The following is a 24552-nucleotide window of genomic DNA, read 5'->3' on the forward strand; positions in this document are numbered from 1 at the left end:
CCTTGTTGAAAGCTGAAAGAAATACTTGTATAAATACTACCACACTACCACAGACCAATACCACAAGTGAAAGCATTTGTAATCCTGTATATATTAAAATTTTTATTTTGCATATTTTGCTCACATTTTGACTGCAACTATAACAAAAAGCATGACACCATTTTGAAACCATAGGACCACGTTTTATTGAGAATGGTGACAATCATGTATAAAATGAGCAGTCACATTGTAGTAGTTTTTTGTCTTGGTCCTAATGGAGTACAGGTGAATGAAAACAAAACGTAGTGTATGAAGTCTGCAAAGGTTTATCTGACATTTTACATTTCCTCTGTCACATTTTGTTGTATGTTCAAATGACCAGCAGAAACGTTCAAAGTTAGGACAGTATTTTTTGCAACAGGGAATGCTCTTATCTTAAAAGACACATACTATGCAACATTTAATAGTGTAACATTCCCTTAAAAACAGACCTGGAGTTGTATTTTGATCATTAATCCCATTTATTTGCTCTATTTGCTAAATTGCTCTACTCACCCAGTTAAAACTTCCCTGGATTGAAGCATAACAGGTAGAAATTCTATGCAGTTTAAGTCTATATGTAAATCACTGCAATACTCACTACATTTTTACTGTCAAATTGTGTTCACTACAACATTGTGCTTGTATTGCATGCCAGCTACACTGTTTATAAGCTAGCTTTGATTTTTTTGTTTTCATGGTTCATTCCCAGAGCACAAATAATGCATAATATGTGTCCTTTAAACACATAAAACAAGCTTGGTGTTGAAATAAAAACATTCAAGTCATGTACAAAATAAAATACATGCAAAAAAAAAAAAAAACTGTTTGATTTAGTGAACTACAAACCATCAAAACAGTGGTCAAAGCTACAGTCAAAACCTTAGGTAGAAAAAATATTCACTAAATTACAATAACACCCATTTTATCAGTAACATTCAAAAAAACAATAAATTAGACAACAAAACATGTAAAAATAGTTCTCAAAAAGACTGATATAAAACAGCTTGATCATTCCTCAGTGTGTCTTGTCGTGTTTACAGTGACCCACAACACACTGGAAGTTATATACAATTACCGGTACCACTTCAGAATAACTACACTTTAATTAGCCTTAATAAAGCATGAACAAAGACTTTAAACCATAAAGAACAAGTAGTTTATTATGAATGATTCAGGCTCAGTAACAGTTTTTTTCCCCTCATTTTAACAGTGTGCAATAGCCCAAACATATTCCTTTTGCCATCACTGTAAAGCTAACAACAACAACTAGCATGCTAACAGTACACTTCCTGATTCTTGGACAATAAAACGCTTTATAATTAGATGCATAGGGCGCTGCTTATACAATATATCTGTATTGGGGCAGGACAGGTTTTGTAATAAGACATACATGTATGTATAAGATATTTTGAATTAGGTCTCTGTTGATGCTTTATTAAGGGCTAATTAAGGTGCAGCTTTTATAAAGTGGTACTCCGTTACCGTTACTGGATAACACGGTTAGTGAAGTTCACATGTTACAGTAGATTTGATGTGCTGTTTAAACTCAAGGCACCAAATGATCAAAACAAAACGAAAGCTTAACTGGTCGGTCAGTCTTTTGCCTCCACTTTAAACTTGTCTGTAGTTGAAGTTGAGCATAAATAACAACATGATCGTTGTACAGTAGTTCAATAACGTCTACCAGGGTTTTTTAAAACTTTTGCTATATAAATATACACTTAAACTTTCAGATACACGGACGATACACTGAGGCTACTTTTGTTCTAAACATGATTCATAGAATATAAAAAGTATAACTGCCTATGGGTTGCATTCAGGTTTTAAGTTTTGAAATAAGATGGGAGAGAAAGGGTATTATAACACTAGGTGAGGCACTATTTTACAAATCCAAATGGAAAATTCTCAGATGTTTAATCTAATAATTGTCTTTAGGATTATAAAGTTGGTTATTTGTGTGGTCATTAACTTGATGCAAAAAAACTAAAAACTCATACTCGCTTAAAGTGCCTATGACAGGTTAGACTTCTCATTTTACTAAATCACAGCCAAGATCATTATATTTAAGATTTGAGCATTCAAATTTTTTTTTTCCCAATTTGGCCATTTTTTAAGTTTAAAAACGTACTCTCGTTGTAGATCGTGATATCACACTAGGGAATTTCATAACTATTACCTTTACAAAACTCCTCTAATGTACACAGAAATGATTATCTGGCAAACACAAAACAGCATTCTTTTGTTGAAATCATGCTTACAGTATCAGATTTATTTATTTTTTTTATCTGTTGTGTAAAACTGTGCCGAACTTTTGGACAGAATTCTCCCAAGAGTGATGTCATCAGTATGTTTGAACTCTACTTCCTGTAACTTTCAACTTATTTTTCAACTTGTCTTCACAAATTCCTTCTTGATTTGTGTAGAACTATCATTTCTATTTAGAGTAGCTAAAATCCCAACAAATTAAATGAAAATGAGAAAAACATAAAAATCTGACATACGCACTTTAAACCAGGACGAAGCATCTGCATTTTGACACTTGTGATTGCAAACCCTAGCATAAAATATCTTGCCTTCGCCGTTGTTATGACATTACGCAGCCCTAATGGAGCTATCTGATTGTCTAACATTATTGGCTTATTGCCTGGGAGAATTTCAGTGTTTTCCTGTTGATGCAGCTCCATCTACAAGGGGTCAGGAACAAACCGGGGAAGTCCCACAGGCACAAATAACCGCAGTGGTCAGAGTTACAGGGAAAAGCCAAACAAATACATCTGAAATGAGATATATTTGGGACCACTCCTATGCTATCTACATATTAGACTTAGCAGGCGGTATCAAATAACAAGTGTTTTGGATAATCTCAGTATATAGAAGGATGTAACCTCGCTGCTACTCTGCTTATGTTATGGGAAGCAACGGACTACTTTTTCAAAATTACTTCTTTTAGCAACAATTTTCACAAAAAATATGAATAGGGGACATTGTTGACATTACTATCTGATTGGTTGCACATCTGCATTCAGAGGTAGCTTACATTTGTTCGATCAGTAGACAATTTCTCTAGAATTCTTTTAAGAATCAAGGAAATTGCACAACAAAATAAAGATGGACCTAGGTTAAAAACACAGATAAAGATGTGTGGTCAACATTATGGAAGGTGCTAAACAGGGCCTCCTTGTTCTCAGAGAATATATGTATACAAAAACACTGTGCAACAGCTCCTCCAATGTCCCTTATATCGCTCAAGTTTTCCTTACATTTGACCAGCGTTGTTCAAAATCTTTGGTTGTGTTTACTAAGATTCATGGCATGGTCACTTTTTTTATTTTATCAAACTCCGCAACAAATCTTCACATGATGGACTTATCTTCGGATTACTAAGCCAAAAATTTATTTAAATGTACAGTAACTGGGTGGGGTCCTACATCCGCGACCCGTGGATCTGGAAAAGCTGTCAAACATCAGAAAAGAAAAAAGAAAGTTATAGTCAAAATTAGAATGAATGTATAGATTGAATAAGTATTTAAAGTAAACTGCTGTATTGTAAGCTATGGACTGGCTTTGGTAATGATAATGGAGATGGTTATGGCGATAGGACGGGACATGCACAATGGACTTGGACATAGACACCGGTGCTAGTGTCCCTCTGTGTGTCTGTCTCTGTGTCTGTCTGTGTGTATGTGTGTGTGTAATGTGATTCTGAATTGTGTTGTGGTTGGACATAGACAGACCAGAGTGGACAGTTTAGAACTACAACTGCACTAAGAGGTCAGGGCTGTTCCATGACACTGCACTTGTAATAAGAGCACATAAGGACAATATACTGGAGCTGAAAACATTGTAAGGATACAGGGAATTTGAACGGTGGTTGAATTATTACTCCAAACAATAGCAAAAGTGATGTAATCAAAATTATAATTAAATTCTGTTCTGAATGATACATGGCCAGTATAACCTACAGTGGCTTTTATAACATGAATCACTAAACATTACTAACGGAGAAGTCTACACGTCCTACAGGTTGACTTTTGGCAGAACATAAAAATTGGTTTAAATTGTGAGTTCAGCTACGACCCAAATAATTCACATTTGCAGCTTTATGTTTTCTGAGCAGGATATTATAGATTTTAGATTAATATTTTAACTATATTTTAGATACAGCATGTAGGTGTCATACTTTTACTCCTACTTAGGTAATATTTTTTATTGATTTAACAGTACTCTTCCTTGAGTAAAGGTTTTGGTTACTTAAATTATTTGGACATCTGTTTCTTGCACCCCTCCTTCAGATATTATTTAGTTTCTCAATTTTGCATCCATCCTTTGAAAATACCAGATATTGTTCATTATTTAATGTTGTTAACATTTACAGTCACTTCATTACATGTATTACATAAGCGATTCATTTAGTCGGACAAAAGTATTTGTGTACCTGCTTTACACATTTCAGCCACTTCCTGTAGCCCTCCTGAGAAGCATATCTGAAAATTTCGCAGAAGTATTTTTGCGGAAGGCTACAGGAAGTAGTGAAACACTCTCCTGTCTAACATTAACTTCATTGCATGCACTATAAAATCAGATGTGATGTCCAGATAGTTACACTTCCAGTCACTCTTACTTGAATAGTTTCCGCAAATGTTTTCACCCTTGAGTGATTTCTTAGACCACTGCTTTGTAATTTTGCTTGAATATTATTTTGAAGTAACTCTTACTTGAGTACAATTGTTGACTGGAGGGCTGACAGTTCAAACCACGCCAAAGCGCACTGTTGATGTGTCTCTGAGAAAGACACTTATATTATATTGCGTGACTAAAATTTTGTCAGTCAGGAAATTGTAACCATTATTATTTATTCCACATTTCTTAAACCACGTCCCAATGCAGCGCCATGGAGAGCCCCCAGACCCCACACAGAAACACAACAGTCAGAACTACATCTAGTGCAGCACACGTCTCTACAGGTCCTCACCGAGACACATGATCCCCCTCATTCTCTAAGCCACTCATTTGGTGTGGTCTGCCTCCCTCCCTCTTCCTCCTCATCCTCCTCATCCTCCCTCGGCGCATCCTCCTCCTGCATCTCCGCCGCCTTCCGTCCCAGCAAAGGGGCGGAGCCAAAAATCGCACACGGCAAAACAAGACAGAACAAGCAGAGATGAGCATGTGAATGGGTGATTGGTGGACAAAGGTGTGTGTGAGATGAGAGGAGGAAACGAAGGAGTCTGATCGACGTGTGGGAATGTTATTGGAGAGTGACATTTGGAGAGAGAGCAGAGGGCACAGTCACACCCACGTCAACAGCCCACTTCAGACCTGGCATTACCAGTCTGCTCTCTGATCTGACGCCAGTCATCTGAGCACCAAGTCTACGGAACTACACTGATTATTATTTCTACAGTGCTTCATTGTTGAGTGAATAACAATTGTATTTACATTTTTATTTAAAGCATTAGCTCAATTTAAACAGCTAACCTGAAGATTAGTTTGTCACTTATCAATATTAAACACTGTCACTGTCTCCCCACAAGACCCCCTACACTAACCATCTTTCTTGGACATATGTTGTAATTCTTTATAGGTGTATGTAAAACTTTTTCAGTAGAGGGTCTGCCACCTGCTTGTCTCCACAAAGATGCTATTGCCATGAGCGCTGGTCAGATATGGATTTTTTTTAGCTGATAATGATATAATATATATTTGTCTTACAGCTGTGGCTGATACAAAAAATGATGTTAAAGGTTGTATAGAGGATTTTCCAAGGAACGAGAAATCCAGCGACTGTTTGTCCTTTTTCAAATGTTGCACATGCGTGAAACCACCCCCCCTCCCCTACAGCTCCCTACGTAGAAACGCCTCCTCCCGCCTCCTCGTTACGCCAGAAACAGGTTTGTTTACAGCCGGTGCGCTGCACATGACTTGTAAACAACTAACTACAGTGTTGGTTAGGCAAGGCGGAGAAGTGAGGAGCGGGGGGAGCGGGTGCGCGGACATTTCGTGCGCGGACGAGAAGTGAGGAGCAGGGAGAAGAGCGGAGCAGGGAGAGAGAGAGGAGAGAGGAGAGGGGAGCGGTGCGCGGAGATTCCGTGCCCGGAGAAGTGAGGAGCAGGGGGGAAGAGCGGATCGGGCAGCGGGGAGAGGAGCAGGAAAGGGGTGCAGAGAGGGGTGCGCGGAGATTCACTGCGAATGAACTAGCTACAACACGCAGCAGCAAGCGGACTCTTTCTTTGCATTGAAAATTACGTTTTCAGACATAGGATATCGCTTTCGTGTCCTGAAAAACGTTTGTCTAGCTCTTGGAAATAAAGTACGTTTTCATAATAAGCAGAAGTGACCTGTCCAGGAGTAATTTGGCGACCAGTGCGTCAGTCTTTAGACCCTGCGTCTGCTTCAGTCGCGCCATCGCTGGAATGAATCTTCAAGAATCACCTTAGTTTGGCTTCGCTGCTTTTCCCCTTGTCTTCTTCTTTCAGCAATCTCAAAAACTGACTTTCTTTTGCGGCTAACTGCTCCTGGATTCTTGTCTGCCATTGCAACAAACTTTGTGCTAACTGCGAGGAAGATATAGGTAAAAAAAAGCCGCTAAGAACTGTTGCGTTGGTGGAGTAAACAGCGTCTGTGCGGCTTGCGTCTGTGGACTGTGTGACAGGCGTACGTAAACCACGTACCAGCGGCGCGCAGGCAAGTCAGTTACGCTAGAAACGTAGGGAGATTGATTGACAGCCTGTCAGCTAACAGATAACGAGGCAGTGTCGTTATCTATTGGCAAATGTTTAGCTGGCCCCACCACGTCCAGAGTTGATGAATTTTTATTCTCTTTTTTTTGGTCATCATAATTACAAGGCTACTGCACCTCTATAATGCTATCATTGACAATTTGAAACCAAAAAAAATCCTCCATACAACCTTTAAGTTTAAGTAACAATGACAAATAAACTTTTCACTTTTGTAAAAAATTATACCAAATTGTTGGCTATAAAACAATTTGTTATATGTTTGTGTAAAATACAGCCATATAATGCTTTTCTATTTCCATTTTGACTCATTAGTCCCTTAGAAAAGGGCACTCAGAAATTATGAAAAAATAGCACTATTAAATATTGATACTGAGAATCAATATTGACCGATACCAATACTGGTGCCAATTGCCCATCCCTAATTGCTATGCCTGGAATATTCCACAGTATGTCTTATCCAACTAGCATTTATTCAATAATGGATGTGTGCAGTACATCACTCAAAAGTATCTTGAAGGCATGCATTTGTAAAATGTGCCAGCTTGCTTCTCCACAGTTCTGACATTAAACTTGGCTCCAGAACAATATTTTCAATATGCTGTGAAGAGTAACATCTCCTTTGTGACAAGCACCCTTCATCAGAAAAGTTACATAGTACACCTTTATTGGCTGTCACATCAGTCTGCAGGGCATCTGATGTAACAATGTGTGACTGAGGAGTAGTGCACAAATAATGTCTAATATAAAGCTTTGAGAATTTTGAAATGCATGTATGCCGCAGTATAAACCTAATCTAACTATTTTACCCATTTTGGCCTACTAGGTATTTTTTTCTTTCTGCTTGTTGGCTTGGATTTGAATGCCAGGTCTGTGGTCTGCGGTTAAGACACAAGCATTCACAGCAATAAAAAATGAAAACAAAAAATACAAACCGACAACTGACGCTGGTTTAAAATGAAATTTTACCTTGGTTTTGTGGCTCTGCTCTGTGCCCAGCCCTGACCCTGGTGTGTGCAGCTCCTTGGACACTACACACAGGAACTCTGCCTGGTCTTCTGTCCCATAGCTGTATGAGGAACCGATATTGACCATCTAAAGAGAAACAAGTAAGAAAGATTTAAAAAAGGAGAGGAGAAACATGAGTTAAAAGAACAACCGAAAATGCAAAAGAAAGAAGCCAAGATTAGCAGAAAAAGCTACTAAAACGAAGCTAAACCAAAGCCAGCATGCAGAGCGACCACAGAGAGGACACCCTGCTGCACACGAGTAGAAGAGGACGCCACAGCTCGGGACAGTGACGGGGGGTGGAAATAACATGGCTTCTTTAAGGTGAGGAGAGGGGGGCTGTGCGAAGCAAAAAGTGGCGTGCATGCGTTGGCAGTTTGGGGAGGGAGAGTTGGGGATGCTGGGGGAGAGGGAGTCTGAATGTAAAAGAAAAGCTCTGGTTCTATGTTATATGGGACCGCTGACCTGAGACCAGGAGGATGTGAGGTGGAGGTCGGGGTATAACTACTTCATCAAAAAGTTACATTTACAAAGGTTAAAGCTCACGGCACCTGCAGTGTACATCTACAAATGTTTCTAAAAATGTAAATGCACTGAATTTGTTATGAAGTTATGCAAGTTTATTTTATTTGTGTCAGGGGTTTAGTTGATATTGCATTTCATTTTTACTGTGATACTGTTTTGCTTTGGATCAATAAAATTTCAGTAAAATCAACTAAAATCTACACATTGCGTTTGTAAGACGGTAAAAATAAGGTACAGTGCATTGAATTTGACCAATTTAAACAGTACCAAATTTAAGTTTACATGTTTAAATATAGCTACTTAAAATCATACCCCAGAAGACCAGCAAAAGAGGTTTTGTTTTCAGAGTTTAAAATTTATCAGCAAATAAGGAGAATGTTTTATTATTGCTGAATATGTTCCTAAGTGACAATATAGTTTGCCTTTCCTTTCCCTTCAAATTAAAATATTGGTTGCAAATAAACATAAATAAATCACAAGTTGCCAAAAGGATTCATGCCACATTAAACCTCCTCCAATCTTCTATCCCTGCATTACTCATCTCTTTCCGTGATGCAGCCCTATCGTGCACTGCTCTAGGTGGAGGTATACAAATCACATGGGGGCTGATGTCGGGGGCTGAGGGGTCAGGCCAAAAGGGAGACTACTGAAGGGGCAGCAGCAGCGTGAGTCCAACCCACAGTCCAGAGCAGTCCGGTGCGGGGCTTTCTGCAGGCGCGCACGCTGACCTGCTCAAACTTCCAGCCGTCCGACATGGTGGACACCATCTGGGTCAGCTCCTCCTCCTGGCACTGCAGCACCCGGTACACGTGCTTAGGGGGGACCTGCTGGAGGACACCACAGACACAGCGGGCGCATTAGGAGGAACAGGACAAATGTAATCTAATGGGAGTTCATTTTTTCTGTTTAGTGTAGGGCTGAGCGGTATGACAACTGTAATCTGATCCCTAACAAAATATTATTATTGATTGTGTCATACCATGATTCAGTGCATTTCTGTTTAAATGAATTGTACATAAGAGTTTGTTTTTTAAATTTCATAAACTTGACCTCTGTGTTCTCAGATACCAGTTAGACATGTTCAAATGAAATATAGATTTTACTGGTAAAAAATAAATTAGTCATAGAATTATTACAAAAAAAAGATATGCAAACAAAACTGTCTGTTCATCACATAGCAAATATCTCTCTTGTTGAGTGATTGTGATTTTTGTCTTTAATCTGTGTGCTGTGTGTGCTTTTAGCAGGTTCTAATTTTACTAATATTACTATGTTTTGTATTCACACATCTTTAATGTCTTTGTCATGTGATGGACAATGTTTTGTGCCCATGTCCTGTTTTTTGTCTTGCAATGGGACTACAGATGAAAATGAGCCTACATAGCAAACTCTGGCACTTTTACAACTGTACTAACACATGCTGATTAATGTGCACTGCCCCATATTTAAGAAATAAACATAAGCACAAAATTATATTATAATTTAGTTTTAGTTTACAAGACAGTTATCAAATCAGAATCTTAAATGCAGTTGGTTGTAGTAATAGTGCTAGTGCAGCCTCAGGGCTTTCACGTGAGGCATGAATCTACTCTTTTTTAAAACTAAGGGCACTGGTTACATAAAGTTCCTTTAATGTAGTGCTATACTATGATACTTTTCCATACCTACCCTTCTCATTGGCTTATTAAAGGCAATTTTACGCTACTACAAGCAAATGAAATGCTCAAGAAAAATTTAAATCGTAACCCATCCCTTTAGCATCACTTAAGAACTACTGCTAAACTGCACTAATATCTGAGTTTTCTATTATTATATTTTAGCTATTCAATGTGCTTAAAAATGACATTCAGGTATTAATAAACTTATACTGATTAACTGAATTTTTAAAAAAGGTCAAAATTGCAGTATACCATTGCTTCATTGTCCCCAAGTATTAACACATTACAGTATATTTAAATAAATCCAAGTTATATAACCAACAAAACTCCATACTGAGAAGTTAGAGTAAGAAAAAACACGCCCATCTGAAACAGTCCGTGGGTAGTGCTGCGAGTGCATGTATAAATCTAAAAATACATGATGGTCGTTGGCTGCCTACAGAGCCTGCATCCTTTCTGTGCAAATGCCAGAGCTCCACACCACATTTACCTCTAGGCAAATGACACCAGTATGTGCAGTAAAATACAGTGGAAGCCAGTGAGCGAGGGGGTAGCTCGGGAGTAGCTCGGGAGACCCACACAATCACATTATATAATCCAGTGTAGCTCTGAGCAGTAGATCTTAGTACATAATAGTATCCTCTTATAAGGAGCACAGAAGTGTGAAATCACTGACAAAGTCCAAAGGCGTTATTGCACTTAAGAAGGCTCTTTAAAGATGCTAGTTAACATAAGGTTGTACTGTAAATAATATATGTACTCTTAACGCATGACCGGATTTCTATACATCTGTGTTATGTAAGTGTAAGCTGGTCCCATCTTATACCTGTGTAGCTTTGGAGTCTCTCTCAATGATCCTCTCTTTGATCAGTTTGATGAGTGGTGTGATATTGTAAAACTCTGCTTCTTCCAGGACGCCTAGCAAAATCAAAAAGTACAAAAATAATAACAGTGCAAATTTTAGATAACGTTTAAGCTTGTTGAAGTGAAAGCAAACTACACCAATGATAGCCAGACCTTCTTCAGCCAGTTCCTTGTTGTAAACCAGCTTGCCATGTCGCAGGTAGTTCAAGATGGGACCAAAGTAAGTGGGGTCTCTGTCGATGACGTAGGCTCCGGTCTCATCCTGCAAAACACAAAAATACACATAAAATTATAGAATTTATAGAATAAATTATTTATCAATAGACATTAAAAGTACAGGGCTATTACACAAGGCCACTGTGATTTCGTCTTCTTTAATCCTCCAGGTATTGCCCAAGATAGTAGCTCTATTTGAAATGTGGTTGTAGGCAAAGTTTAGGTGTTTAATATAAAGTGATATTATGGAAGGGGAGTAGTAGCTCATAAAAGAAATATCAAGCTCAAATTCACTACAACATGGATTGTTACTTTCTTTTTGCTTAGAGTTTCTTACAAACTTGGTGATGTATGCTTTGCCAACTTGGCCAGTGGGTTTGTGACATAAAAAGACATGAGGCAGCCAGCACAGCCAAGGTTTTATCTGATATGCAAAGTGTGGATGTCTGCCACATAGAGTCATCACTACACTGAAAAACTAGGCCAGACAAGTTGAAGCAGAATGTGCCATTGAAATATTTCCCTGTTGAATTACTTGTAATGTTAATAGTGTCAGACTTCTCTCCAAGACACTAAAATAGACTTTCTCAATTTCTTGAAAATCTTTATAATGGCTAGAAAAGTGGGCATGCAAAATACCCCATAACATGGAGCATACTGTATGCCTGACTGTGCTGGATGCACCTAAACATATACTGGTAACTGGAATCTGACTGAACTACAAGCAATTGCTTGATTGGGGCATCGGTTCAGCCAACAGCCTAGTTGGTCCTACAAATGTATGTAAAGAGACCATTTGCTAACTCAAAATTACGAGCTCATTTCACATTTCATAAAAATAAAGGCAAAGTACAAGTTTTATCAACTCAATAAAATTGAGATTGTAACTATACAGCTTGTTAAAGTTGTGGCTTAGGTGTAGTTGACAAACAAAAAGCAACTGGTATAGAGAAGAGCTAAATACTGAAGAAAAAAAAGATCTTAAGAGATATATATACATTATATATATATATATATATATCATATATAATATAATATATATAAATGTGTTTCTCACCTTCCACGGTGGTAGGTCTCTCTCACCCTCATTGAGCTCGGGTCCTCTACCAGAGGCCTGGGAGCTTGAGAGTTCTGCGCAGTATCTTTGCTGTTCCCAGTACTGCACTTTTCTGGACTGAATGTCCGTTGTTTTTCCCGGTATCTGTTGTAGCCACTCTTCCAGTTTGGGGGTTACAGCCCCGAGTGCTCCGATCACCACAGGCACCACTGATGCCTTTACTTTCCAGGCTCTCTCCAGCTCTTCCTTGAGCCCCTGGTATTTCTCTAGCTTCTCGTGTTCCTTTTTCCTGATATTACCATCGCTTGGTATTGCGATGTCCACCACCACGGCTCTGCTCTGTTTCTTATCAACCACCACTATGTCTGGTTGGTTCGCCATCACCATTCTGTCAGTCTGTATCTGGAAGTCCCACAGGATCTTGGCTCGGTCATTCTCCACAACCCTTGGAGGTGTTTCCCACCTTGATCCTGGGGTCTCCAGCCCGTACTCTGCACAGATGTTTCTGTACACTATGCCCGCCACTTGGTTATGTCGCTCCATGTATGCTTTCCCTGCCAGCATCTTACACCCCGCAGTTATGTGCTGGACTGTCTCAGGAGCCTCTTTGCACAGTCTACACCGTGGGTCTTGTCTGGTGTGGTAGATCTGGGCCTCTATTGCTCGAGTGCCCAGGGCCTGCTCCTGAGCAGCCAGGATCAGTGCCTCTGTGCTGTCCTTCAGACCAGCCCTCTCAAGCCATTGGTAGGATTTCTTGATATCAGCCACTTCAGTTATGTTCCGGTGGTACGCCCCATGTAGGGGTTTGTCCTGCCATGATGGTCCCTCCAGTACCTCTTCCTCTGGACCCCACTGTCTGAGACAGTATATATATATATATATATATATATATATATATATATATATATATATATATATATATATATATATATATATATATATATATATATATATATATATATATATATATATATTATTCTGATAACAATATTCTGATGATAAAACAGAAATGTGCTAAAACATGTCTATAAATGTGTTGGTTGAGGTTAAGTGTCAGGTAAATGTGAAGGCTGTAAAAAGGCAAACGTGCAAACGTGTACAGTTTACAATTTACAATTTTAAGCTTTTTTGTGGCATTTTGAAAGTTTGTATTATTGTAAACAATCTTAGACAGGCCTACTTATATGAGCTAGTAACGCTACTGGAGAAGAAAAATAAATAAATAAATCACATCAAAATCTGAGTTTACATGAACAGTTTTAGCCTTATTTTGAGCTTTATCAGAACAAATATAAGACCTCATAGTAACGTACCATTTGTTTTTTGGTTTATATTTCCTTTTTTTTTTACTACTACCGTCCTGTTTTCTTTCCTCCTTTTCCTTTTTGCAGGTGGCGCTCTTTGTTGCTGCACATGTGTGGACAGACCCCTTAAGTTTGCCTTCACCTTCGGGCGAGAGGAGCGGAGGAGAGTTAGCCGTTACGTCTCCACTGCCATCACAATAGTGCACACTCATCTTCCTTGTGATGACGTCTTCACAGGAGACTGCACTTACTTTCATACGCCACAGAGCCTAAGCTGAAAGGGTCTGGTGAGATCCTATTCAAAGAGGATGCATTTGCAGACGGGTGAGGACAGGCTTTAAACAAGATGGTGGAAAAGGGTGATAAAAAGCAACCACCAGCTCTATTCAGAAAGCATGTTTTGCAGCTACTGAAGCGGCAATGGACAATATTAGCCTCAAGGTGCAATTTCTACACTTGGATGTGATGGCTGCTGGAAGTTTTCTTTTCTTTTAGCACGCTACCACAGCAAGTTACAAATCAGATTTCTGGAGTAATAACATCGCTCACAGTAAGAATGGAAAAATGAAATAAATGCTTGTAGATAAGTTTAATGACATATTGTCAAACATTCCAGGCAAAAGAATAACATCTCCATGGAGTTAGTAGGTGGCGGACCCCTCATCAGAAAGGTTGCACAGTGCACCTTTAAACTGTTAAATTAGCTATATTTTGGGAGCAACCTTTTTTATAATCTCTTACTGTGCTGTCTACATCACAAAGGGACAGGCTTAAATTCAAACGGCAAATGTCTGAAAAACTTGATTTCCAGGCCGTTGTACATTCTTTCTGCAAGAATTATGAGGTGTAATAGACCACATTTGCTCTCTTTCAGTGAACCAGCGGTTAGAGTTACAAATCAATACAACTACAGACACTACCTCTCAGTGTAGTTTTGTTTAAATGGGCTGAGTGAGTCAATAAAGCTTACGATCCAAAAAGCATGCAGCTAAGCACACAGCTTTCCCCAGCAGATCAACAGTTAACGCAGGATTATTAACGAAAAGAAAGAGAGAAAGCCATTCAAGTGAGTGCGGCTAACATAAAATGGTTATTGTTTTTAACGTTAAATATGGGTAGTTTCTTACTTGTGACACAATGCATTTTAAATAGTCTTTCACAATTTGGGGGAAGAAACTGAATTTTGTAAACAAGTCCAGGAGACTGACTTAAGATTTAAATATTAACTTATTAAACTAATACAAGAATCTTATGCATTTCAGAACATGTTTTTTTTTTTCAGAGAACATTCTATTATCTAAATAATTGCTAGACTTGATAATTTTGCTAGCTCAAACTGTGATGTAATTTGATTATGGTATACCATACATTCAAAGCATTCTAAACCACTCAAACTGCTAACTTCTAAGACACTGCTCATTATCTTGTTTTAATCCATTTGAATGCAATATTTGGTTGAGCAAATAAGAAGAACCAGAGTGAATCACATCATAAATCTACCACAAAAGCATTAGGCAAGGATGTAAGAAACCAACAGCTTCTCTGTGAATGTGAGATGGGACAGGGCACAGAGCGGTGGAAAGATGAGGTTGAAATAAACAGGAGACGGCTTGCATGTGATTACAGTGATTCAGGTTGGAACCTGGAGGAGACACTCACGCACGGATCCATCATGAACCAGGACAACGCCTTATCAACGTGACGTGACATGACAGTGTGGGCATGACAGCACTTTGTGGGTTTGTGGATGGGGGGCTGGGACACGCCAATCAAGTTTTTCTTTGCAAAAACCTATGTGTAAGTGAATTATTTGAAATGCACTGAATCATATTTTGACGATCTTAAAAACGTGAAAAACAGATCTTGTAACATTATGAGGAGGTCAGAGAGCTGAGTGGAGTTAAATAAAAAGCCATCTAATCAGATGTAGAAAGCACACAGCAGACATATTTTGGCCTCAAGAGTGGTTTATACAATATATTTATGATGGGATAAAATAAATTTACTCAAAAACATGGGGAACAAAAAATGAAATCAGGTACAGGGCTTTGAAGTACAATCTCAGAGAAGGTACAAAGTTGGTTTAAGTTAACAGTATAACAGTACATATAGAGTGCTACAGTGCAAAGTGAAGACCTAAGAATCACAAGTTACCACATGATGAAACGCTTGATTTGCAATACTTTACTGATGGCAAGATATAATAGCAGGCTATTCATGGGTTTAAGCATCCTGTATCTGCAACATTTTGAGCACTCTTTCCTATTCAAACATTATAACATTTAGTTTTAAATTGTTAATCACTTTAGAAATGGCTCAAATTTCACACCATTCTGGAAGCCCTGAATAGTAGATATTTCAAATTTTCAAACATTTGCATATTTTTTCATATCTCTGGTAACCATCTTTCATTTAAGAAGTATGTAAAATATGGCCATGTATTGGCAAACATGACTAACTGCAGTTGCTAACAGTCCCATGGGAACTTCGTGTTGCCACGAGACTCACTTTCTCCCCAGAGGTACACAGTGAGCCATGGATCAAATCAGTGGGTGGTTAAATCAGTTATAATGCTTTATCCAAAAAAGGAGGATAAGGAAATATTTTGCAAAAAAAAAAAAAAGAAGAAAATATGAATGATAATGCTGAAAAATTTGAGAAAAAATATTGAACAACTATGATACTATTTCCAATGTATGTTTTAATAATAGGATTTTGTTCATAGTTCACATTTTAAACATGTCCAGAAGACTTGACAAAAAAACTGAAATATGATGTGGCAAACTAATGCATGAATCCCATTTGAGAATGTGTTTGTACAGATCTAAAATGCTAGCCAGGCTGGCGCCACCTAGTGCCTCCGCTCAATTTCATTTCTCTCCAGCAACTAGGTAAGGAATCAAAATACAATAGATGGTTCGCAAAAACCCCAGAAGTGCAAGTTCGGGCACCAGCCAATCAAGAGTGATATATTCAGTGTTGTCAACAATTCCTGAGATCGAGGATTTAAAGCCAGAATAAAAAGAATGTTATGGAACAACGTTATTGTCCTTCTTCCAACGGGATTTGGGAAAAGCTTAATATACCAGTTAGCCCTGTTAGCGGCACACTACATATGTCACAACCAAATAGGAGCGATTGGTTAAATGATAAAAAGTACCGGCCTACCATTGAGCGAACGAAATCTAAGGCTGCAAAGGTTAGATGGTTCATACAAAGTGAAACGAAGTAAACCGGCTGATGAATCAGGCTACTAAACTAAAGGGTTAGGCCATTTTTGCAGAATAAGATGATTTTGTTATTTGTGGAGGAAATTATTGTACTTTTGCGAGTTGTTAATTTCCACCATTCAAATTACAATTTAAATTTGATTGTGATTTATCCCACAGACCTACTGTAAAACAAACCATACTTTCAAACAGAATGGTGAAATATTAAGCTTTTACAAGTCACATAAATGTATAGTAAAGTCAGGGCTAGGACAGAGATTAATCATTTACACAATCGTACAGGATGCAAATAGACTATAAATTGTCAACGGAAACTAAACAAATATCCTCTTCAGTGTGAAACAACCACGGTGCCCTCTTGCTTGCTCAAGTATGTGTAAACAGTTGGGTTGACGGACTCTGGACGGATTACTCTGTATTTTCACTCCTGTATTGTTAAAACATTCTTGTACCATGGCCACAGCATTTGTTAAGAAATGTGCTTCACGGAAATGATAACACACTGGTCCATTTCTCGGCCTCACAGATGGCATCCCACCAGCTGACATATTTGACGGAGGTGGTTTTCCTGCTCATAACACATCCATCTTAAATCAGTTTAATCAGGCTTGCAGATTAAAAGTCCTATTTCATCATTTCATTTTCCCCTTTAAGAAAACAGCTATGACAGGTTTCTACAACTTCTGTTCAGAATATTCATCTGAAAAAGTGATAAAGCAAGTCCTGGCGAGTTTGAAATTCGACAATGAATCACTATGGCAACATTTGAACTTAAAAGCCAACTCACAGTCAGGGGTAGCACCGAGGGGGGTCATGGAGGAGACACCATAGTTCAGCGCTCAACTGTCTGCACTAGTCATTTGTTGTTATGAACTTCAAAGATAGCAGGTATTGATTTTAGCATTTAAAACAACCTCATTCCTCAGAGAATTACTGTATCCTCTGGTCACAATCATGCATTATGGGTAGCTATTTCAATTTCATTTCTCTCCAGCAACTAGGTCAGGAATCAAAATACACTAGATGGTTCGCAAAAACCCTGGAAGTGGAAGTTCGGGCACCAGCCAATCAGTGAAGAGCCATATATTCAGTGTTGTCAATGATTCCCGAGATAGAGGATTTAAAGCCGGAACAAAGAGAATGTTTGGTGAATTTCATGAAGGGGAAAGACATTATTGCCCTTCTTGATACGGGATTTGGGAAAAGCTTAATATACCAGTTAGCCCTGTTAGCGGCGCATTATGTGACTACCAAATAGCAGCGATTGGTTAAATGACAAATAGTACCCACCTACTGTTGAGCAAACGAATTCCAATATTGCGAGGTCAGATGGTTTCTACTAAGTGAAACCGGCTGATGAATCAGGCTAAGCTATTACCTCCATTCATATACATTATCAGTGCAAGTTACAAAATGTGAGACACCAATATTTTGACACTAAAACAGGGCAAAGAAATCAGTATGGCTGCAATGTAATGAGCAATATTTGTCTTGCCCCAGTACAGATATATTGCATAAGAAGCTCTTGAGGTCAAAATGAGACCACTGTGTGCTGTCCACATCCTATTATGAAGCATTTTATTGTCTGAGAATCCAGAAGTGTACTCTGAAAGTTATGAAACGTTCTTATAATCTCAGAGCAGTAAATTAGGATGCTTGGAATGCATAAAGTGAGGAAAGCGTTTGAACCACTGCAAACCATTTTCATGTTCTTAAGATAGTAAAAATCCAGCACAGCAGCTTCAAGGTATGGGAGCTAACAATTCTCCATTTTACTGAAGTCTGTTATCGCATTTGTCAGCCTCTTGATGTTGCTGCGTCACAATAATTCTAATATTGTTACATCCGTTGTATGTATAAGCAATCCAAATCTGCTCAGAGCAATCCTCCTAACATGTCATATGAATCAAAGCATCGTAATCATCTGTGCTAATGCGATTATGAGATCTGGAAAGAGCCGCGCAGCTACACCTGTTCATCTGACATTATCTGGGCGTAAAGGTGACTCTTAGCCACATAATGTAATTGGCTCCGGGGTGGCATGCGGTCAGCTCGGGTGGCATTAGCAGCATCGAGCCTTGGGTTTGCCTCGGTTAGGGGGCTGGGCTTGGCGAGGTGCGGGTAATCACATTAAAACGGTCGGACACGGGCAGACTGGTGTGTGCGTGTGGGTTTAAAAACAGCCCATAGCCCCTGAGCTGGGATGCTAGTGCCAGCAGATTAAACGGAGGGGGTAACTCTAGGATAAACCCTGCCCTTAGTTGTGAGTCAGGCAAGAAAACACACAATCAGATTCTATTCGCTATGCATATAAACAAACTGCTGGACAATGGATATTCTTCAAATTAATTCCAGAGGAGGTTTTCCTTAACGTGATTTTTTTTTTATTTCAGACCATCAATGAACACAATAAAAATAAGTCAACTAACTCATTTTTGGAGGAACCTATTCTATAATACGTCATGTAATTAAGTATCCATTTTTCCCCAATACATATATTGCAAAAGCAGCTCTTAGGGTTAAAATGAGACCGATGTTTCTTAAAAAAATAAAATAAATTCTCCACATGGTAGTACACCAGTGACAGTAAACTCTGCTCTGGTCTCTGAAAGTTGTGAAAAGCACTCATTGCAGTGAAAAAATAGGTTGCTCAGAGAGCAGATTAGGTAAATGAGCAATAAATTTAGACAGTTCTGTTTGAACCAGTTCTGCTTTTAATGTTTTTAAAGTAAGTAAAAAAACTACACCTTTAACACCACTGACTTAAAATATTAGTTGTCAAGAAATTGGCACAAACTTCATACCAACCAAATATGTAAGAGGCATCTTGTTTAGAGTGACAATATACAGGACACTATATATTCTTATATCAAAAATGTATCAGTATGAATTCTGTCAGTTCTTTTTTCAAGTTAGTCCCATTGTGACTATTTAAAAATATAACAACCACTACAATATTTATTATACTGAAACATCTTAAAACAATATTAAGTCCAAAACGTTCTACCAAACCCTTTATTGCATAACTATACAACAAGTAAAAATAAAAACGGCCTCATTATACATGATGTGTTCTTTCCTGTTTAGCTGTGCTTCCAATCTGTTGTATCAGTCACGCTTGTCTGACTCACAGCTGTCGAGGACTTGGTTGCGATTTTGAATGAAAAAAAAAAACTACTTCATTTCCAACTTCCTCACCGTTCTCTTGTAATTTTCTCCATTTCGGTCCTGGACAAGCTTCAAAGCGAGAATCTTATTTTGTACCCAAAGCTCATAAGAATTCTGTGACTCAACACAGACGCTCTGTATGCGTCTCATCACCTCACTGCGCCTCACTCATATTTTGGGCTTCTGGCTACGAGCTGAAAGTAGATTTTACAGTTTCATTTCCGATGGTTCTATGTCTCAAAAGCGGATTTTGTAGCATAATAAAAAATAAAAAAAACTCAATGTCATTTTGCAGGACAGAGGTATTAATGCTTTGGCTGATTTTCATTTTAGCTTAGAGGTACAAAACATTTTAGGGTGAAATTATGTGAGAGTTTTTTGATAGCCGTATGGAAAAGGTGCCGGAGCGTAATGACAATGCGCTAGAGATGAGTCAGCAGCTTGAGAGTGGAACTAAAGAGAGAAGGACAGGGGGAGACAGGAGTGTGTATGTCTGTGTGTTTGCGGCATTTATCACATTATGGAGACTGAAGTCGAGCTTACACACTCACTTTATGGGAAACTGTCTGCCTTAAAAAAAACAACAACAAATAGGGTCCTCATGATGCATCTTCTTTAATATTAGATCAACAACATGATTTTTAAGCTAAACAGTGCCCATGTCCAGCAAAATGTGCTGCTTTAGTACAGATATATTTTAAAAGCAGCTCTTTGTGTCTAAATCTAAATTTTTATCATCCCAGAACCAGAAAGTGCTTTATTGGCATGCTAATTGTTAGTTGTTATGTTTCGGAAAGTTGTGAAAAGCACTTATAAACACTTTGCGGTGAATAATTGGGATATTAGAAATATACAAGGAAAATGAGGAATAAGGAGAATCGCTGCAAACAGTTTAAGATGAATTAACTAAATGGGTTAAAGTTAGTTTGTTTAGGTCAAATAATAACTATGTATGGTTAGGTTTAGTTTCAAGGAAATTAAAGTGAATGTGGCGTCCCCAAAAAGCATGGAAACCCATTGTGAGTGTGGAGAGGGTTTTGCTGAGTGCATGTGGTGCAAAGGGAGCTCCTCTCAGGTCGCAGCTGAAGGTCACATGGGATTGTTGTTTCCACATAGCAGCGGGAAAAACTCTCTTTGGAGTAGTTCGGGGAGGGCCGTCAGGTTCACTAACAGCTGACTCTGCAATGATACTTGTGCAATGCCAACAATGTTTGCATGTCAAAGTTTCGCTTCAGTTCAGTGTCCAAGCATTTCATTGCTTTTAATATTAATGGTTTCTGTCTTGTGTAGTGTTTCATTGCTTTTATTTATTTAACAGCTATTGAAAATTGAGATGATTGAGACATTTAGTTTAGTTCTCATATCTGCCATAGAGCTGAGGAACCTGTACTTGAACGATATCCAATTTTCCATATCGGTTCCAATTTAGTACTTCTTTTTGTATAACTGTTCCTTTTATATAAAGTGACAAAGCAGAACAACAATGTTCACACACGCCATGAAGTATGTCTTTGGAGAAAAGCTGCTATTTTTATCATTAATTTGCAGTGACGCACTGTAGTAACTTTAGTGCTCTCACAGGACCAACCAAACATCAAAACTTGTTATTAAAAGAAAAAAATATATTCTTCGGTTTTCAGTTTTCCGACGTTAAATCTATACTTGATCAATAAGCACTTCACTGCACAGTCGGAAGCTGGTGATTGCTGTGGCAATTCCAGAAAAAGTGCATACTGCGACTCAAAGCGTACTAGGGAGGCAAAAGAAGTTGGTTGAGAGACATAAAAGAAGAAAGAAAACTAGTTAGAAATGCTGACCTATTTCTTGTTCATCTATGATTGGCTTCTTAAACACTCTACACCAGATATTTCCTTGAAAGTACTAACCTACACCTACTCCATCAATGAGATACAAACTAGAAAAATACTTGCCTGTTATGCAATTTAAGAAATCAGATAAGGTATATTCTGATACACCACTGACATTTTAGACCATATAATTTACTGTGTCTAGAAATACATTAGGCTACCTGCTTTTTGTACAGTTTTATCAATAAAACTTATCGGTATTCAAGGTGCCGATAAGTAAGTCAGTAGTAGTAGTAGTAGAGATAAATATCTTGCTTATATAAAATAACAAGTTAAGTTAAATTATTGTATTGCTATGACTGAGATGAGAATAGACTATTTTTACTAGACATCCACAAATTCATTTAAATTTACTCTCAGCTCATTTTCCATGCCTGTCTGGAAAACAGGCAAATTATTTTCCAGGTTTTCCAGGACATGCGGGAGAGTACATACATGTTTACATTTCTGTGCCACGTGAGGTTGTCTGAGGCTGCGGACACAAGCACAACCCAGCTGAGCCAGGGGCCTTTCCACACGGCGCCCCCTGGGGCTTATTTCCGTACAGTCGTCGAAAGACCTGACATTTTGGGTCCCATGAGCTGCTGAGTCGTAGGCAGCAAAATGTCACTAGGACCAAAGGCTGAATGCAGGACCTCCTCTATTGTTTTCATTGCTTTCTCTCATCTGTAATTAGTCCTGAACTTTGAACACTAGTCTGTAGTTTTTTAGTCATTTAGTCAATTATATCGGTCAGTGGTGTCCTAGTTGACCATAATTTGTATTAGCAGATCAGTTCTTTAGATTTTCAGGATTTATTTATGGGACAACAGCAGTAGCCGCCCAGGTATATAGAGAGTTTGCTAAAAATCTGGAAGTGAATCAGGAGTTTAATACGCCTTTTTGTTTTTTATCAATACATTTAGAATATTCTGTATAAATAGTCCTGCATAGTTGTAGTTTGGTTCAGATACATGGTTAGGTTATAGAGATATTAATTTATTTTTTTTGCCATGCCCCCTTTTTATTTGATGAATCAATTGGCAGAGCATGTCTTTAGTCGACCCCTTTAGCCCTAGAATGAACTTAATACACAACACAATACATCTCACACTGCATGCAAATTTTACACTCTTATTTATTTGATTTTATTTATTCTATTGTTTTAACAATTTTTAGCTTGATATGTTTTAAGTTTTTCTTTTTATTTATTGTTTTATTTTCTACTCACTGTCTTTTCTATGCAAGACTTTGAAATAGGGTTGTCAAAAGTATACTAAAAAAGTCACATTCACAGGACAAAAACAGACCATTCCTGAATAGCTTTAGAATGATCTTGAGCTGTATCAGAACAAGTACAAGAGAACATAGACTAGTATACACCCATGGATTACTTTGGAACCTACCTGGACTACTGATGATATAAACAAATATAAGGCCACATGGTAATATAAAAAAGTGCTACAATTGAAAATCGCTGTCTAAGTAGTGTTTGTTTTTAAATCATTGTCGTATCAGAAGTGGTATTGAGTATCGAGTTGATTCCTTAGTATCAAAATTGAGAATTTGGAAACTGTTATGTTTATAAAAATGTGCTCCACACTATAAAATTAATCAAAGGCTAGGCCCGTAATAGAAACCTACATCATTCATGAGCTTACGGTGTGTGGGAGAGAGCGTCACTTAATACGCCTCGGTTTTCCTCCTCCTCTTCATCACTCTATAAGATGCCAAGCTCCGGTAGAAGGAGAGCACGTGTATATCCATCTGACTACATTCACTTCACGAAATAATAATGATGAGAAACAAGAGCTGGGGCGGACAGTCTTGGCGTGCAAGGACAGAGACGCTGGAAGCTGCAGGGGCATGGCTCATACAGAAGAGTCATACGTTAAGGCTGAGGTTAGAGGCCAGCTCTTGTCATCTGCAGTGTTTCCCCATACTTACCTGAATGCAGCTTAACATTCAATTCATTTTGTTGTCATTGTACGCAGTCAGTTTTGGCACATCATAAATTAGACTTGTAAATAGAGAAAAGCAGACAAATAAATATTGAAATATTCTCCACATGCGTAACAGCTACTGGGAAAATGTTCCTGATAATCAAACATATGAAGGGTGAAGAAGGCTGGAGACATATGCAAAAGTGAAATTATATAGTTTACTGTAATAACAAGTCTACTATTTCCAACTATATTATGCCTGGTTAGTTTAGTAAGCACAACAATGCCATTACAAGTTCAAGTGTCCTGCTGCATGGTTCTGTAGTTTTAAACGCAGGTCACGTCTGACTTAACTCCAAACACAGTCTGGGAGATTACCAATGGCACAAGTTCGCACTGCCGCAGGAGTACCAGGATGTTGCTGAGCCAAGCCTCTCCAACGTGAACCAGGGCGGCCTTTCCTCCCGGGCTGAACTCGTGTGACTGTGGGCTAAAGTGTGCGGGACTTACCGTGTCCGAGTGCAGGTCCTGCTGCTGACACAGCCGGTACAGGAACGACGTCTGTTCTTTGAGGAGCGTTTGTCTCGTAGTGAGGAACACGGTGCCGCCGACATTGAGACGGACCCACTTGCCGCTGTTCCCGCCGCCGGGGTGGATGACCGAGCCGTTGCTCTGGGACGTGGCGCCGCTGGGCTCCGTGGCGCTGCTGGCGGTGGGCGAAGTGCCGCTGTCTCCCGCTGCCTCACTGTCTTTGTTATTATTGTTGTTGTTATTATTGTTGTTGCTGTTGAGGTGGTGGCAGCCGTGATGCGTGGAAAGTTCCCGCTGGTCCTCCGCGGTCGTAGCCATTTGGAAACAGCCGCGAAACACAAGCTGGAACCGCGCTAGAGCCCGCCGTGTGCCCGAGGTCTGCTCCGGTGCCTTTACTTCTCCCCCTCTGGAACCAGCCCCCGACGCTCCGCCCTTTTTGTCAATGC

The 24552-nt window shown here is 38.9% G+C and overlaps 1 protein-coding gene across 5 annotated transcripts; it reads right to left on the reverse strand.

The window, feature by feature from the left end:
• Window positions 1-160: 160 nt before the first annotated feature.
• kctd17 (potassium channel tetramerization domain containing 17) lies at window positions 161-24533 on the reverse strand. Of its 5 annotated transcripts, none has more exons than XM_020924209.2 (7): window positions 24086-24533; window positions 10964-11072; window positions 10773-10864; window positions 8969-9112; window positions 7725-7850; window positions 4994-5113; window positions 161-3475 (listed from the first exon to the last, which is right to left on the reverse strand). In XM_020924209.2, the coding sequence occupies exons 1-6, from the start codon at window positions 24422-24424 to the stop codon at window positions 5012-5014; spliced, it is 912 nt and encodes a 303-aa protein (XP_020779868.1). In that variant the 5' UTR covers window positions 24425-24533; the 3' UTR covers window positions 161-3475; window positions 4994-5011. The 5 variants fall into 5 exon arrangements, with proteins under 5 accessions (XP_020779868.1, XP_020779870.1, XP_020779867.1 ...); XM_020924211.2 differs by having other exon boundaries at window positions 9017-9112; window positions 24086-24532; XM_020924208.2 differs by having other exon boundaries at window positions 8969-9115; window positions 24086-24532.
• Between the last annotated feature and the right edge of the window lie 19 nt (window positions 24534-24552).

This window comes from Boleophthalmus pectinirostris, unplaced genomic scaffold (assembly GCF_026225935.1).
Source record: "Boleophthalmus pectinirostris isolate CB_2022bp ecotype Guang Dong unplaced genomic scaffold, ASM2622593v1 HiC_scaffold_14, whole genome shotgun sequence".
Classification (NCBI taxonomy): Eukaryota; Metazoa; Chordata; class Actinopteri; order Gobiiformes; family Gobiidae; genus Boleophthalmus; species Boleophthalmus pectinirostris.

Bases quoted from the DNA above. Each gene is read 5' to 3' on its own strand.
- kctd17 (XM_020924208.2), bottom strand. From the start codon at position 24,424: ATGGCTACGACCGCGGAGGACCAGCGGGAACTTTCCACGCATCACGGC. The intron at 11,073-24,085 runs GTAAGTCCCGCA...TGTGTTTTGCAG, and splicing joins AGGACCTGCACTCGGACACG to GATGAGACCGGAGCCTACGT. The intron at 9,116-10,772 runs GTATAAGATGGG...GGTGTCCTCCAG, and splicing joins GAGACTCCAAAGCTACACAG to CAGGTCCCCCCTAAGCACGT.